We start from the raw sequence: 17,676 nt of genomic DNA, 5'->3' as shown, positions 1-17,676 counted from the left end.
GTAACCAAACAAGACTGAAGGCTAATAAAAATATACTTTGTCAGAGTTATGACAATAACAGAGAGTAATTTAAGTTTTATACATATTGAAGGGGTGGTGAATAAATTCAAGAAGAGTGGATGCCTAAAACAAAAATGTTATTTTCTCACACTAGGGGAATTTTTCTTTTTAAATATTTCCTTATAAAAATAAAAATTTAAAACTTGTACTATTAAAATATAGATTATTAGCCAAAATTTTATGCTATACTAATTGGTATAACATAAATAAAAATATAGTTTAATTAAATTTTAAATATCACTCACTAAAACCCTCATGACATGCACAGTAAAGAATATTCGGGCAGAGAGGGTTAACACTTTAGTAAGAAAAAAAGGCAACCTTGTTCCATACAAGAGCAATACTTGGGGAATGCTCTCATAATGAAACAATGCAAAGTGAAGCAACATATAATGAGGACCTACTGCACTTACCCTCATGACATGCACAGTAAAGAATATTCGGGCAGAGAGGGTTAACACTCTAGTAAGAAAAAAAGGCAACCTTGTTCAATACAAGAGCAATAATTGGGGAATGCTCTCATAATGAAACAATGCAAAGTGAAGCAACATATAATGAGGACCCACTGCACTTACCTTTCAACATTTTAGTCATAACTAGTTACCAGAGGTATAACAATATGCATAGCATTCTTCTTTTAAAATAATCCAGGAACAGACAACTTAACCATAATTACTACGCTTTTCTTACTTTAAAACCTAAGAGATAATTTTTTCTTCTGTACCTTTACCAACATAATGGCCCTGACTTTTTAGTGTTCAAGAACAGATTACCTAACTACTATTACTATCACTATAGTTTCCAGATTTTTGACATCACCACTACTATTATAGTTACTACATATTAAACAATTTTCAGACAGCACATGTACATGTTTTTTTTTCAAACAAAATTATGCATTGAATAAAATCAATAACTTTATTATGTGTGAATAATACAAATTACACTTTTCTTAAAGTAACAAATAAGAAATACATGCACTGGTAACACCTTGGATTTCCAGTTACATAACAAAATGTAGGTAAAAAAAATACAAGAGTAAAAACAACAAATTATCAATTAGAAAGATATCTAACAGAATTTGTAAAAACCCTATTTAATGCATGAATTTGTTACAAATATTCTGTTTTGTACAGTCTAGAACTGTTCTATCCTGTTTAAATGTTTGACATGTTGGTATTAATAAACAATATACACTGAAATTGTTGCAATTACATCTTGCTCATTTCTCTAACTGTGTACTGTTTTACTGCAGTATAGTTTTTACTTGTAACATGTTCAGTATCATTGTGACTAGAAAATGATTGTTTAGATCTCATCTAATAACATTCAAATATCCCAACTGTAAGTAAAATCCTGCTTCAGCGCAAGTCATCACAAGTAATTATTTCTCAGTTTTATCACTTGGTTCTTTTTATAATATTACAATATGTAATGAATCATTTATAATTAATCTCTCATAAACATCTGAAATGTTGATATGACACACAACAGACAAGAGCAACATTATTTTATCAAGCTACAAGTATCTATTTTGACTGCACTAAAATTCATAAGTACTGTATAAATGGTGACAAAATAGAGAATTAGCTTAGGAAAATAATGTGAACATTATCCACAGCCTTATTTGTTTACATTTTTTAGAGTTCCTATTTGTAGGCTTGAAAATATTATCTTTGCATTTGAATTCAACAAAACATTTTTGATGATTCCTATCTCCCCTTAAATTAAATTTTTAAAATAATATTGTAAAAAATATCAAACTTAAAAGAATTACCAGTTAATTAAAATTAAACAAGTCACTGGTTTGAAGTAAAACAAACTGGAAAAGTCACTTGTCCTTTATAACCAAATAAAGCATACCCTGGAAATGAAAAGTGAAAGAGCTATTTGATCTTTTACATAAAATAAAGCATACCTTGAACTGAGAAGTGAAAGAGCTATTTCATCTTTTACATAAAATAAAGCATACCTTGAACTGAAAATACTGGAAGATCCATCTGTTCTTCTGATGTACATAAACTCTTGTTTGTAGATTCTTTTCTCACCTGAAGGTTCATTTCAGGATTTGAGAGTAAAGGAGGTTCTTCAAAAGCCAGCAGTTTTGGTGGTGGCTTTATATCTACCAGAAAAACAATAAGGACTCTTACATGAACTGAAGTTACGAGTTGAATCAGAGAATTAGATAAGTTGCAATCAATTTTAAACACATTATGCTGGCTTGACAATGAAAAAAACCAAAAAAAATCTTATAAACAATAAAAAATAAATGTTTAAATATTCAATAAAGATGACAATTTGAAATAATGAAGTTCACAGACCTTTGAAAAAATGCACATGCTGAAACATCAGGCAAAATATATAAACATATATCTCAAGTTATTTGTCACATTCATTGAATATGGTTTCCATCCTTCAGTTAGCTCTAAAAGTTTTAAAAAATGACCAAGGTATTCTTTAAACGTTATATAAGACGCATCCACTTCTACCATTTGTAGGTTTTATTAAGTGTACAGAGGATAATAAAGGGGAAAAATTTCTAAGAAGTAACTAAGCCTAACTTTATAGAATCTGCAACAAAGTACCACAGAGAGATTTATTAGAATAAAATACTGATAAAGTTTTAACAAAATACTGCTGTGAGTAATAACTGTAAATTCTGGCATGATGTACAGTGGTGCAGCACTGTTATTGGAGTAGGATGATTAATCTGATTTACTATCTATCAGTTTTGATTAGTGTCAAGTTAAATAGTTAATAAATGTCACACAAAATAATAAACTAATCACAATTAGTGTTTTCAATTATTAGAATTAATTTATATATTGCCATTACATTTTCTCATAATTATTTTTGATTAATTCAGAGTTCTTCAACCTAATAAGTTAGTGTCATGAAAATAATGAACTATATAAAATTATTTGTGATTATTCCAACTATCCAACTGTCAAGTAAAAATAATCAATTCATATAATGTAACTGACTATAATATTCACTAACACTTCAGTTCTATCTATTATCAAAATGATTGTAATTTTGCCTCTTAAGACACAACATAAATATTCCTCACACACACACACAGTTAAGATCTTTCCAAATAACCAAATACCAGAGGGATAAGATGACAATTTTCAATATTAAAACTGACCTCCCACATAAACCAAATCACCAAGTTGCTCAGATCTCTCATCCTACCACATATATAACAAAGTACTACTTACATATTCTTAGTAGGGTGTTTAAAAGATGAGAACAAACTACAGAAACACAGGATAATTCAAGTAAAGTACTACAGTATAAGAATTTTCAACTGACATCAAACATCTAGAAATGAAAGAAATATATAATTTAAATCTTTGTAAGTGTTACAATGAAAAAAACACAAGAGTCTTGCATTAAAAATAATTTAGAGATAGGTAAAGAATACAGAAAAGCAAAAAAAAAGTAGTACAGCCATACATACTGACTACAATTTAGAGGAGTATCAGTTCACTTTATATGTTACTCAACTAGAACTCAATTAAAATACAGTGTACAGTTCAGATCACCATATTTAAGAAAGACATTGAGTTGTTGGACAGGGTTCAGGAAAGAAAGAAGCTATTAGGATGATTTCAGTTTGGAGTGTTATCATTTAAAAATAATTTAAAACTGCTTGACAAATTTAGAGTGAAGAAGAAGAAGAGGGCTTGGGAAGACAATGTTTTTAAAGGTTTCATTCCATAAATCCACATGGTGTTTTTTTTTTTTTTTTAAACCTGCAGGTTGTAAAACTAGATGATACAAGTTTAAGATATGAAATACTCCAGTATGATAGTTTTATTCTTCTAACAGTCACACAAATAAAGTTTGCATTCAGGTGCTAAAGAAACTGTAACAGTGAAGGAAGTTAAGAAAGTTAACATTTTCCTAAATTGAAAATTTATTTGCAATAAAGCTTATCTCCTCTTACATTTATAGCTATTACTCAACTACCATTTAAGCACTGGTCTAATTTTTTTTATTTTTTTTTTTCCCCCACTTACTCCAGTTACTTATACCCCACTCAATTGCTCTTGTTGATATTTATCTTATGACACTTTCCATCCTGGTGCTGTATATAAGCATGTCATTCAAATAATTTTACTAATTTTCTGAGACTGACTCTATCCCAGTCTCTAATATTGTCTCTTCGTGAGGAGGAAGGGCTGAAGAGCTAAGTATTATTGGAAATACATTTCCAATTTAGGAAAATGTTAACTTCCAAAATATACTTACTTATGCTGACACTTATAGTTAGAATCCCACATTGAGAAGGTGAAAGGGCCAATAAGGAAATTATCCATTCAGATAGCATTTGCATATATTACAGATGTATCAAAATAAGATTAGTACCTTAGTGGGGGAACCCTACTACATCCATAAAAGGTATGTTCTTCACCTTGAACTTTGTTCCTGTATAAAAGATGGATGGAATTCAACATGAGTGATCATCACTACAGGCCAGCCACAACTAGATAATCAGGGTTCCACTACTCGGGGTTGGAATTAAGGAGTCTTGGTCCTTATATACCATGTTGGTGGGATAAGAAACTGGTTAGCAACACCATATATAGAAATACTTTTGACTGGATCCAAGCCTTTAGCCATAGAGTGATGCATTCTGAACCAACAGAATCACAACAAGACAGTAAACAACACTAAATCTTCTCCTCCACCTTAAGAAGCCCAACAGGCAACATTCCAGACCATGAATGGCAAGATCATGTTTGCCTTACTCAACCAAAAGAACAGAATTGATCTGGTCTGATATTATGACACATCCACACTCTCCAACTAAGTGTACAAGGAGCACCTCATGAATTATGGGAATGAGATACAACAACTTGCTCAATCAAGGACCTAGGATGGGACCACTCCACATTTAGAAATACAATGAGATAGTCAATTCCTTCCATGAACAATGTACTGAGCTAATATTGATCAAAAAGAAGGGTCATACACACCCCAACTACATAGCCAAGTGTTAAATCTGAACTAGTATCATGAACAGGCTCTTCAACAGAAGCTGGTGTCACTCTTACCAACATCTGGGAGAAAAACATCCAGGGACCGAGGTAGGATGGTCCTCATCTTAGTCCTCTTCTCAAAGAGAGGACAAATTTCACTCTACCTTTCTGGAAAAAAAAATCTCTGTCTACTGAAAATTGGGTGTGGTAAGAACTTCCTCACCACACCAGTAGAATCATGGGGTTAATGCATATTATGTAGCTCTGAAAAACAGTAGAATAGGTGAATAAAGTTCCCTAAATTTTTAAAAGTAAACCAACCCCAATTTATTTAATCCAATGATCAGCAGGGTCCCCTTTAGCATTACTCACGATAGTCCATGAATAGTGGTCCAGCCTAGTATGGCAATACCACCTGGAGAGCTCATATATGGTCTTATAAGACACCTCATTTCTACATAGTCTGTTGCAACCAGTAGTAAGTATAGAGTAGTTGTTGCTAGTGCAGAATTGGTTTGATTATACCACACCTGTCTGTGCAATGCTCACCACAGAGTGAGATCCTATAGCAATAAGGCAAAGGACCATGAATGTAGGAATGAAAATACTCACACTTCTGTACAATCTAGCAGAAATGGTTAAAGATAGCTAAGACAGCAGGCAAAATTGCTCAGATGAAGAGACCATCTGATTATGCAAATAATGTGAAATAAAATAATTGTGGGAGTTCCACAGACCACTCTAAATAATGACTCCAAAGAGCAAGAAATTCAACCAGATCCCTTAGAAGAAACATGACAATGAATCCAGAATAAAAATTTGTTGTGTAGTGTCTCTAAAGGCATTAATGCAGAAAACCAAACCTTCAAGATCCATACCGAACATGACCAAAATTGAAATCTGATTGGACAAAGGAGTAAAACATAGTAATAAGATAAATTGGTGAAATGGATTTAATCTCTTTCCTGTTATACAGTGTCCTGAGTAAGAAAGAATGGTCTGAGATAGAAGAAGAATGCAGTCTGCAGACAAACAATACAAACCATGTGACTGGTGATGTCTGTAGGACAGCAGTCACAAAAATAAATCTTCAGGTAAAAGGGATATATGGCATATAAGAGTCAGGTCACAAACAGGTGTTGAGAAAGAACAAATAATGTAATTTCAACTTCAATGTAACTTTGGGAATCTGGAGAATACTGGAGACTCAAAAGTATGTACTTGCAATAATCAAACAGTAATCAACAAGGCCACCCAAAACAGACTGAATGTGGAAGATGCAAAAAACCTCTGCAAAAGAGCCAGGTCAAGGGAAAAAAAAAAAAAGGCCAGCACTTCTGACTGAAATGGATTCAACTTCCTCTCAATATAGCATTGCAAAAAGTCAAACAGATAGAAGTTAACTTTAGGAATGAAACACTTATGCTGTGCAAAAAAACAGTTTAAAAACTATGCCTGAAGCATGAGTATCTAAAAAGCTGGGTGTACCATATCAGATCATGGCTGCCTCTACAAACATAGCCTAAGAAGAAGAAGAAGAGGTGGACACCCCAGAAGGTACCACAAAAGCAGAAACCAGGGTGAAACAGTGCTATCAACAATATCTGACAATGAGTTGGAACAGATCATACTGAATACCCTAGTTTCTGTCTTGATAGAATGCATTTACTGCTAAAGCCTGAGGATGAATTACTGGAAACCAAAGAACCAGTAGTTGGGTTAACCAATAAGAAACCAGTCTACCAATAAGAGTTAGAAAACAAGAGCCAAGCCAAAATAACCTAGTGATTCAGCATATATTCTGTCTGAGTTTAGACAACTGATCTGCTACCACAGGCATCACCCATGAAATATGATAAGCTAGTAGGCTTTTCCCTTAATATACCCAGACTATTAGGCATTACTTGTTGAAAAACAAGAAGGACTAAAATATTGTGTAGAGAATCGTCTTCATCCATGCATAGATCCTGGAACTCCTGACTGTAAGCATATACATCTCATCCCTAAAACAAGAAATTCACGAAGAAATAAAACTTTGGAGAGATGGCATGTGTCATAGAAATGCCCCAACTGAACACCCCTTGAAATCAAGGAATAATCCAAATGAAGGAAACTGGAAAGCCTGTGAAATTATGATATCTTGGTTCCATAAAGACCATTAAAAGGATTTCTTATGCTATCATCCCAAAGACAATGGATTTGAGTGATGCCTACATTCTTAGAAGAGAAAGAACCATCTGTGCAGTGGGAGAAGGTCTGGTGAGAAAGTATGTAGTACTCTATTCTAAGATGTTAAGATGATTCAAAGTCAGCTGAGTCCAAATGAAAGGCAAGATGAAAAAAAAAAAAAGACTGATAACATATTCAATTACTGCAAGAACAGATCCCTCAGCCCTAAAAAGAAAGTCTGCCACAATTGTTTCTTAAAGTAGAATCGCAATGTGATGTTCTAGACATCTAACACAACAGTGCCAGGGAAATCCACTTGTTCATGAAATAATATGTACCTATTATGATGGAATGGAGATGACAAAAATACTCATACAATTCAGCAAAAACAAGATGAAGATGATAAAAGTTTAAAGGTAAAAACCCTGAATTGTAGAACGTGACCATTGTTCATAACAAACAACAACAGTGTTATGAATTCCCCACAATTGCAAAATGCAGATAGAAGCTCACTACAAACTTTGACATCTACATTCCAAATAAAACAAAATCAACTAAGATTGAAGAATTAATAACATGTGAGCCTTGGAAAACCTAGCTATGAATATGGACAAGAAAAACGAGTGATGAGATGCCCATCTTCTGTCTGTATAGGCCCAACAACAGACAGGAATTAAACCTCGGAAGAACTTATACAATACTCTTACTAATATCTCAGACCAACCAAAATTTAAGAACCTTAGAGTGAAGTTCCAAATCCCAATGATGTACAGGAGATGGAAACCCTACAAGTTGAGTGGATAATAGTGGTGAAGATGTGAACTGAATGACTAATCCTGACTAAACAACTTGCAATACTCCTGAATTTATGGTTAATGTTACCACATGTTCAGAAATTCTTGGATCCAAGCCCCTGCAAACATTAAAAGAACACAATGCTGCTAACAATCCAACTCAGCAGCAGACATCTTGGGTATAGATAGATTATATTCTGGGTGCCAACTTACGGAGCAGTTGATTTCAAAGTATGGGACCCACAAGTAGGGGTGAAACTATGATCTCCTGTCATAGCTGGCAACACTGAAGCCTCCAGTGGCAACACAGAAGGACAGAAACAAAATGCAGCCAAACATTGAACCAACGTGCCTACTAACATTGGATCCAGCTCATTATCAATGAAATTGATATCCTGAGAGTCTTCCAACAAAGTGAAGTGAAAGAAAAACACAATGTTAAATTTTAAAGTTACAAATCCGTAGTCCTATCCCTTCCCAGTAGAGGACATTGATTTATTCAGTTTAACTACAAACTTTGTCTCAGAGCCCTGAAATTTGAGGAACAGGTGATTTTGAGAATTGGAAAATGCTTCTACCTGGCAGTGGTGGACTAAAATCATGAAATTCTGACAATATGTCAGATAAGCCATAATTGTCCCTTCACCTAACTGAGAAGTAAACCTTTCAGCATAAACACAATATCTGTGGATGAAAAGAAAACTAAAAATCAACTTCCAGGCACTTCAGCCATCAAGTAAGGTGCAGACTTAAAAGGAACTAAAAAATCCCAAAACATCATACACTCAAAGAACTAATAACAAAAATCTAAATCAGCTTATCCCAAAGTAGCCTACTTTTTTATTCTTTTATAGATCAGTTAAAGACTGTGTTGCTGAGAAGCATCATTTTATGAGGTAAATTAAAGCAAAGCATCACTGAACCATCCACAGCATCCATCTTAGGGAACTGAACCCTGAACATCAGCATAGGAAATCTACAAACTCACCATTGTACTACAGGGGTCTGAATAACCAACAGACTAAAATAGGGTGCAGGAAAAACAAATCTAAATTCTTTCCAGAATGTCAAGATCAGACCTCAATTCTGGCTTCAGTGCTCTCCAGAGAACCACTGCAAATCCAATTATGTGCTTTCATCTTACAAAGAATAAGAACACTGATAGTCTCAACCAACAGTGATCTCTCTAACTGTTGTGCAAGGCTAGATATCAGAGGTGGAATAGAAGAGACCTAAATTGTCTCTATGCCAAAAATAATAATCTGAGAATTGATACCATAACACAGTCAATATTCAAAGTATCTCTGAACAATCATAATAGTGGGAAACTTGTTACTAACACTTCATTAAGAAAAAATGATGACATTATCTGAATGAGGTGCTTATATACAATACCAGAATAGAGGACATACATTGACATAGGTGGAGAGTATCACATGTATCACCAAGGGCAAATGAGTGGGGAATACAAAACTAAAGAAAGCAAGAAAAGTTTCAAACTAATGTTTAGATAGGCAAAAGTAGGAACCCTGGCAGTAGAGTAATAGTTCTTGATGATGAGAAACCCACTTGAAATGAGAATGTATCTTACAACAGCTGGTATGGGTATTAAAACTTTTATTGATGAAACAGAGAAAAATGATGCAAATTCTCTCTTTGTTGACCTGAAGATGACCTAGGAAGGTCAAAACTTTGTTCTCCGCTTTATTAGTAAATGTTTTAATACCCATTCCAGCTGTTCTGAGATACAGTTGAATAATAGCTGTAAGTGTAAAAGGAGATAAGTATATTTTGATAAGTGCTTTTGAGATCAATGTTGGAAGAAAAGAGCTTTCTAGATATATAATTTTCAATGGTGTGGTGGCAGACGAGACAACCGAAGTGAGTCAAATGGCCCCTTGTTAATCTCTTGGAAAAATTAAAAAAAATAGTTTGTTCCAAAACAGCAAACTCACCTTGCAGTTCACTAGGATCTTCAACACCCATATTTATCTCTGATGTATTAACAGATGATGTGAGGAATGTATTACTACCCATCTCTTCTGGCAAATGGTCTGAAAATTGTACTGCTGATAAGTCATTTCGGTCTGTACTTGTTGAAGGTAAGGCTAAGATGGTATCTACTGGATTTTTAATAATTGCACCCTGTGGAAATAATTTTTCCAGTGAATTCAACTGTAAATTTTTCAACTATACACTCTTTAGTTATAATACTTTAAATTACTGGCGTCATAGTATTTAAAGCTGACACATGAAGCAGTTTACATATCAATGTACTTTTTTTACATAGTACCAATAATTTTAGTAAAGTGAACAAGCAGAAATTATGAAATACATCCACAGGTGCAACTTTAAATGAAAAAAGTTTTACAACTGTCCATTTCACTTAAAAATATGACATACAGTAAATGAACAACACATTAATTAGAAGAGATTTCCATTCAAGTTGTATATTCAGAATAAAAAGATAAAAGTGTAATTTCTCCTACAGTTGGTTGAGTAGAATGTAATCATTAGACTCAACATAACTGATACTAATAAACCATATTCACAGAAAAGGTTTCCACAAAGGTTTTTTTGTTTCTACCCATAAAAAATGAACTTGCGTAATAAGTACTTATTAAGTACATTTCAAAAATATGAGGAATAAGCTGCAGTACTGAAAAAGTTAAGTATTTTACTGATAAGGGTCAAATAAAAGAAAAGAGGTTTCTCATGTATTTGATTGAATATTATTCTAAAACACATAAGAAGACTTTAATGAAGGATGGTAAAGAATCAACTGACACATCTAAATAAAACCTTCTTATAATTCTATTTGGGCAATATTTGGCCAGTTCCCCTTCATCTGGCAGTAAAGCCCAATTTCACTGTAACACAGTCTTTAGTGTCAAACAAAGGACATATGCCCAAAACATCTCATAAAATAAAATTTCAATAAGTTTTTACATTGGAAAATGCACTAGTTTCCCTCTATGTAGAGATGGAATGGATGCTCATATTAAAGCAATATAAAAGTCTCATGGATTTTCTTCTCTAATAGCCATCATAAGCTAGATATTGAAGAGATACTTGGCATAATCACTATCTGGTGTATACGTCACTTTTCTGCTATTCAGAGCCTCCTAAGGTAAAAAAACTGGTGAACAGTCACAATTTAATTCATCATATTTCCTCAACAGGCCTTGTACTAATCTAGTTGCAGCAATAAATTACTTTATCATCATTTGACAAAGCAAAACAATCCCCACAATATTTTACTACATGTTTTATTATTATTCTGTGCAACATTTATAAAGATTTAGAGTACACTCTAACAACCCAGAATCCCACATATACCATCTTGTACATACACACACACACACACACAAAAGAACACCTGTCTAGCAGCTGAAGTGTGCGGCATAAAGGAATGATCAAGAAAGAGGAGAACATAGAAACTATGAAACAAAATGCAGTGAACATCAATCCCAAACACATTGGAATAACAAATATCTGCACATCAACATGAGCAGAAACAGACTTCAGGGAAAGATGATGTAATAAACTTAAAGATAAAGATCCCAAAGAAAATGAAGTAAAGCTCAACAAATCAACAAACACCAAGAAGTTCCAAGAGTTTCATAGAGAGAAAGGACACAAAAATAGTCCAACACCCTAAAATCTCCCAATTATTGAGATTACTCCTGAATGGAAACAGAAGCATATGTAAAAAAATGAAATTCTAGTCAACAATAAGGAAAATAAACACCCACAGTGGTATTATCCCAATCCACCAAACAAGCAAAGCCTGTCTATAATTGAAAGGGGAGAAGTAAGAGGGCATATAATGGATCCTGCACAAGGCTTCATAGATCTATTAAAGCCCATTGAAAGTGATACACAGAAGCGCACATTCTCAAAAGGAGAGAACTCACACAAAAGGAGAGGATAAGACACTACATGAGACATTCAATAGCACTCAACTGAATGGAGAAGGTTGGGCCTGACTGAAGAGGGACCTGATAAACACACAAAAATTAACCAAATATTGTGTGGCTGTGAGGAAAGACTTCTCCACTTTGATAAACCCTCACACCCTGGCAGCTTCCTGAAAAATAAAATGAGTATGCAAAATTTAGTTGTCTTGTGACAAGGCAAGAAGCACATCATCATCCATATAATAGTGGAAACAAATGCCTCTGGAATGAAACAGAAAGGCAAAGACCCAGACCACTTAAGAGAATACATATGGAGCCAAGGCAATCCAAACAAAGGCACCTGAAATTGAAACACATATCAATAATGAACAAAACAAATGTATGCATTTGACACATCAACCTTCATCATCCACAAAAAGTGAAAACCCAATGAATATTTAAAAATGACTCCATGGTGAACTTGGGAATGCCAAAGGAGGAGTTCATCAATGACAAATAAATAACCAGGCACCAACTCCCCATCTTTTTGGGAACAACAAAACAGGCAACAGTAAAATCCTAGTAAGAAATACCTTCATTTTGGATGGCACCCTTGTGAAGTAATTCCTGAACAACTTCCAAAATGTTGGAAATAAATGGGATCCTGAGAAGGAGAAAATGAAAATGAGGGGCAATAGGGGAAAGTATGAAAATGGCAGACAAGACCTTTGAAGACAATGTTCAGAATTCATGGACTGACAGCAAAGGGCCTCCAAAAATGAGCAAAGTGAAGGAGACTGACTCAAATTGGCCCAAACCCAAAAACATAGTCACTGGTGCTGCATGCTTGAAAGTGATGTCTCATATATATATATCTTTGAGAAATAAGATACCAGAGCAGCCAGAACTAGTATGGGATTGGAAGGAGGAGGGTAGACACAAGGATGAAAACAGAATGATGGAATAAACAGACTTAGGATGAGAAAAAGATATGCAGAAGGAGTAAGGGATATCCCCAAATGCTTCTCCTTGCAAACAGGTTGCCATGCACAAGTCACACACTAAGATAGAAGGTAAATAAACCTGCAAATCACCACAACATAGCAGTCACACATGCAATGCCAGGGTCAAAAAAGAAAAGTGTGCCATGGTAGAAAAAAAAGAAAAAGAAATTCCAAATGTCATCTGAAAATTGTTCATGAGCATGATTAACAGTGTCAGACAAAATGTGAAGGTATGATAAGAAACAGAGAAGGGTGGTCAGTTCAAGACAAATACATGAATATTATAATTGAAAAAAGATAATCAAAGTATCAAGGTTTGATCCCCACAATGAGGGAAGTAGCTTTAAAACAGGCGAAGCTGGAATAACTGTAAGCAAAAGAAGAGTTATTCTTAGTATGTGGGGGTTGAAGTAAACTAACCTCCAAACAAAGTTGTGCTCCAAAATGACTTGCATGAACCCAAATATCCAGAAAAGGATACATTAAATGACTCTTCTTCAAGAAGGGTAGGAGTGGAATAACAGGAAACAGGAGATAAAAACATAACTGATTAATAAATTTCACAAAAAGGGAAGGTTTGAACAATTTCTCCAAAACAATATGCAACTGACAGGCATAATCAGGAGGGTGAAAAAGGCTGTCCAAATCCTCATCTTTACAAACAATGAACCCCTGAACAGGAATGAAAAGATAATCATCATATGACTCTGAATGTTGCATGAAATTGGTCAACCTCAAATGTATGAGAGTGACCACAATATGGGCCAATAATCAGTAAATCTGTTGTAGCAGTAATAGCAGTTGCAGTCATAGCTCTCACAATGACAATAGAGGGTAAGATAAATAAAATAAACTAAATCTTCATGAAAAATATAAAAACTTGTGGATAAGTTAATCAAACCATGAACAAAAACGCATTTAGGTTGTAAAACTTCCAACTGAGAAGTAATTAAACAGCTATAAAATTAGAGAGGGCACTAATTACAATAGGGGAAGTGTTGCACTACAACTGGTGGAGGGTTACTTTATAATCATATGTAAGGATAAGTTGGAGTATCAAGGCTAGAGGAGTGTGAAAATTTGCACTAACAGAAACTAGCAAAAATTTGCCCTAACATAAGGTAGCAAAAACCTACAAATACTTTTACGAGGAGCAACTTTGAAGAAAACTAAAGGAAAGATATAATGATGAAACTTAAGATTCTATTCAAACATCAAACTTTCAACAGGTAATGTGGAGAATCCAGTAGTGCAGGGATTTTATTCTCCATATAAAGTCCAGACAATTTAGCTAACGAAGTGATTTGTATACTTCCACTCCGATCTTGTTTGGTTCCTTTTCTTAAGTTCAGTAGCCAGCCCTACATAGTTTTTTTTTTAGCAATAATTTTTCTCTAAATGAAATTAAAACTACAAATTAAATCCCTTTTGGTTCTTAATATATTTATAAAATTTGGAAGTAATTAGAGAAACAGTGAATTAAATGCATATAAAAAGACAAATACTACAATCATGTCATTATTTTACCAAGTGACAATATGTCCCATATTCACAGTTTGGTTATTTGTTATCTGACCAATCAAAACTGCCACACCAGTATACAATCTATAAAAGTACAGGCAATCATACCATGCCCAGTAGTAATGACTTCAATCATAGCTTCCACGAATGATATAACACATGCAGAAATGAAGGTTTTGGCTGTTTAAGGATACTCCACATGAAATATTATCACAGGATTCCACATTTCTAGAATAATATTGCATCTGTCATGTCCTAGCCAGCCTGATGAGGCCTGATATTGGGTGAAAGGTCTTGTTGGTATATATTGTATGATTGACATATAGCATATTCTAATTTGCTTTTACTCTTAAAGTTATTAAAAATAGAAGAAAAAACCAACACTACTGAAAAGTAATGTTAAATATCTCAGGGTCTATTTTTCATGAGATATATGATGTTCAAATACAGATCTTACAAGTGACCTTAAAATAAGATATAGATTACCATGATGTCTCAATGTATAGCTGCTCAAAAAACACTAATAAAAAGATGTAATCAAAGCTCAAACAATGTAAAGAGTAAAGCTAGACAAGTATGGTCTTTACAGATAAATCCAAGTTCAAACAGTTCATCAACAATCAGTAACAGTTTATTTTGTATCGGAGAGAAAAACAATATCACAGTCAATGTATAACACTAACAGTGAAGCATGGTTGGGTATCAAAACAAGTTTGGAGCCATATCTGAGCCAATAGTGTTGATGATCTGACTACTGAAAGGTGTACGTAAATCCTGATACTTCATGATATATATATATATAAAATCAATGATCGGGTGGGGATTAATATTCTCCAAAAAAATGATCCCAAGCATTCAAAAAATGCAGTGAAATACTGTTTTTAATAGTAAAGAGGCTAGTGAATCACAACAATCACTTTGCCTGTATAAAGTTCCAGAGAGAGAGAGTACTTGAGAATATGTAAGCTTATGTAAAAACTGAAAAGGTTAAAAGACAATGAAATATATATATATATATACAACAACTGGAACAATATTCCACAACTACACACTAATAAATGATATGAAAGCATGAAAACAAGGTGCAATACTCTGTGTAAAGCAAACAACTCATAACCACAACACTAGTGTATAGTACAATATTTTTGCCTTATTCTACATTATTCTGTGACAACAATTTGTATGGTTAATATTTAATAAACTGCCAAAGTAGTTGCTATTACTAATTATTTGAGACTTCTTATGTGTATCAATTGTGTTTTTAAATAATCATATGAAAAACTAACACACATTCACAAAAATACAAGGTTATCTGCAGATAAAAAATTTATTACAGTTGAAACTTTAACTATACTAAGTACTGTAAACCTTATCAAGTACTTGCCTGGGTAAATCCTCTGCCAGCTTGATGTTTATATTCTCAACTACAGCTTAGAGATGAGTGCAACTTATGTTTAATTTCTTTTTAATTTAGATGTTCCTATTATTGCTTTTATTTAGGGAGTTTTTACACCTACTAATAAATATAGTTTTAATGGCTAGAACATTCCTTAAAGTTTAGGAACAGAATGATTACTGAGACTAAGTTTGATATTCAGTTGCTGTTACTTCAGTTTTATGAATCTCCAGTTTGTGTTTCAATGATATACTAAGGATACAAGGAAGGGAGAAAATTATGTGAGACTGAAGTGCTCATGTCTACTGTAGTACTGTGAACATTAGTTAACTAGTGAAACTTGTAGGTGAATAAATAAAATGCTTTTGCTTTCACTAAATGAACTGGATTTTCTAATTTGTGATGGCTTTTTATTATTATTATTATTATTATTATTGTTGAATAATTTTAAAAAATCTGCCAAAGAAAAACCTTTTACAATAACAGACACAGAATGACTATAAAATGTTAAGTGAATGAAATGTTAAGAATATTTGTATCTTAAAGTTTAACAACTATTTTCTAGAGAAAACAAAAGCAAATAATCTAAATGAATATAAAACTTTTTAAAAGTGACTATAACTGACAGCATTAGAGTAAGTGTTTCATGTATACTGACCATTTACTATCTGATCACAGAATGGTTAATGGAGCTATAAATACTAGCTTTTATTACAAATTAATACAGACTAAGTCCATATACAAGTTAAGAATTTAATGACTCAGAATTTTGAATATGACATAATCCTCCACCAACAAAAACTTACACCTACACTAAAAATACAACAGAAAATAAAATCTAGAGTAAATCTTAAGCTGATTAAAAGAACAATACACACATGTACTTAAAACCAATTTTACATACCTACAAATCAAGCAATATTAGCATACATATTAAATACCTTCATATATAAATTCAGCAAATATTTTCCAAAAACAAAAGGAACTTTTCAGGAAGAATATAGGATAAGTTAGTTAAACAGCTTGAAGACTGATTAGGTGGGAGGAAGCACGATGTTATTATTAAAGGAATTTAGGAGAACTAATGTTACAAAAGTGCATCCAAGATCTGAGCTGGTCCTTTTAAATTCCTCATTTAATCACATGGATAAACATTGAGGAAACTGATTACGTTTTAAGATAATATAATAATCTCAGGTTTGGCTGACACTACCAAGGACATTATTATTATTTGGACAAGCAGATGAACTTTATAATGTTAAGAATAAGGTTATACATAAGGGTTATCATTACATACATAAGTTATACATTTTTCTGACACTGGTTTATACAGCTCTTAAGCTTTTGTGACATCAGTCAAGTGATAAAAGTAAAAGAATTTTAAGCTGTATATGTGTGTGTAAGCACACATGGAAGGTGATGAACAAGGATAAGAATATGATAACACATTATCTAGGTAAAACCAACAGTATTTTGCATTATGTGTGTAGGCACACATAGAAGTTGTTACACACAAATAACAATATGATTACACACAGTCTAGGTAAAACCAACAGGTTGTGTGTGTGGAAGATATTAACAAGGATAATACTATGAGTACATACCATTTAACTACAGTTCCTCAGGTTACTGATAATGGCCAATTTGTCAGTGAACATAATATCATTAGTTACCCTAAGAAGAAAGCTCTAGTTTAAACCAAAGAGAGATCTCATTTATCTGGTAATAAATGGGTGTTCTGTGTGTTAGGCATAATTGGGCCAAAGATACTCATATACTAGAGTTTCAACAATGTCCATAGAGCTACAGTGAGAAATTGTGATTTACTTTGGTTTTATACCCAAA

The 17,676-nt window shown here is 33.4% G+C and overlaps 1 protein-coding gene across 2 annotated transcripts in view; it reads right to left on the bottom strand.

The window, feature by feature from the left end:
* Nucleotides 1–17,676, bottom strand: part of LOC143239677 (uncharacterized) — a 42,873-nt gene that overhangs the window by 11,255 nt on the left and 13,942 nt on the right. For both annotated transcript variants that reach the window (XR_013021304.1, XM_076481032.1), the window contains exons 3-4: nucleotides 9,967–10,156; nucleotides 2,033–2,182 (exon numbers count right to left, since the gene is read on the bottom strand). Coding sequence is in view for 1 of the 2 variants with exons in the window: in XM_076481032.1 (XP_076337147.1) it covers nucleotides 2,033–2,182; nucleotides 9,967–10,156 (340 nt within the window). In the remaining variant the exon portion in view is untranslated. The remainder of the gene's footprint in view (nucleotides 1–2,032; nucleotides 2,183–9,966; nucleotides 10,157–17,676) is intronic.

Source organism: Tachypleus tridentatus, chromosome 13, assembly GCF_004210375.1.
Source record: "Tachypleus tridentatus isolate NWPU-2018 chromosome 13, ASM421037v1, whole genome shotgun sequence".
Classification (NCBI taxonomy): Eukaryota; Metazoa; Arthropoda; class Merostomata; order Xiphosura; family Limulidae; genus Tachypleus; species Tachypleus tridentatus.
Note: the sequence above shows the minus strand (reverse complement) of the source record. Positions and strands in the feature narration are given on the sequence as shown.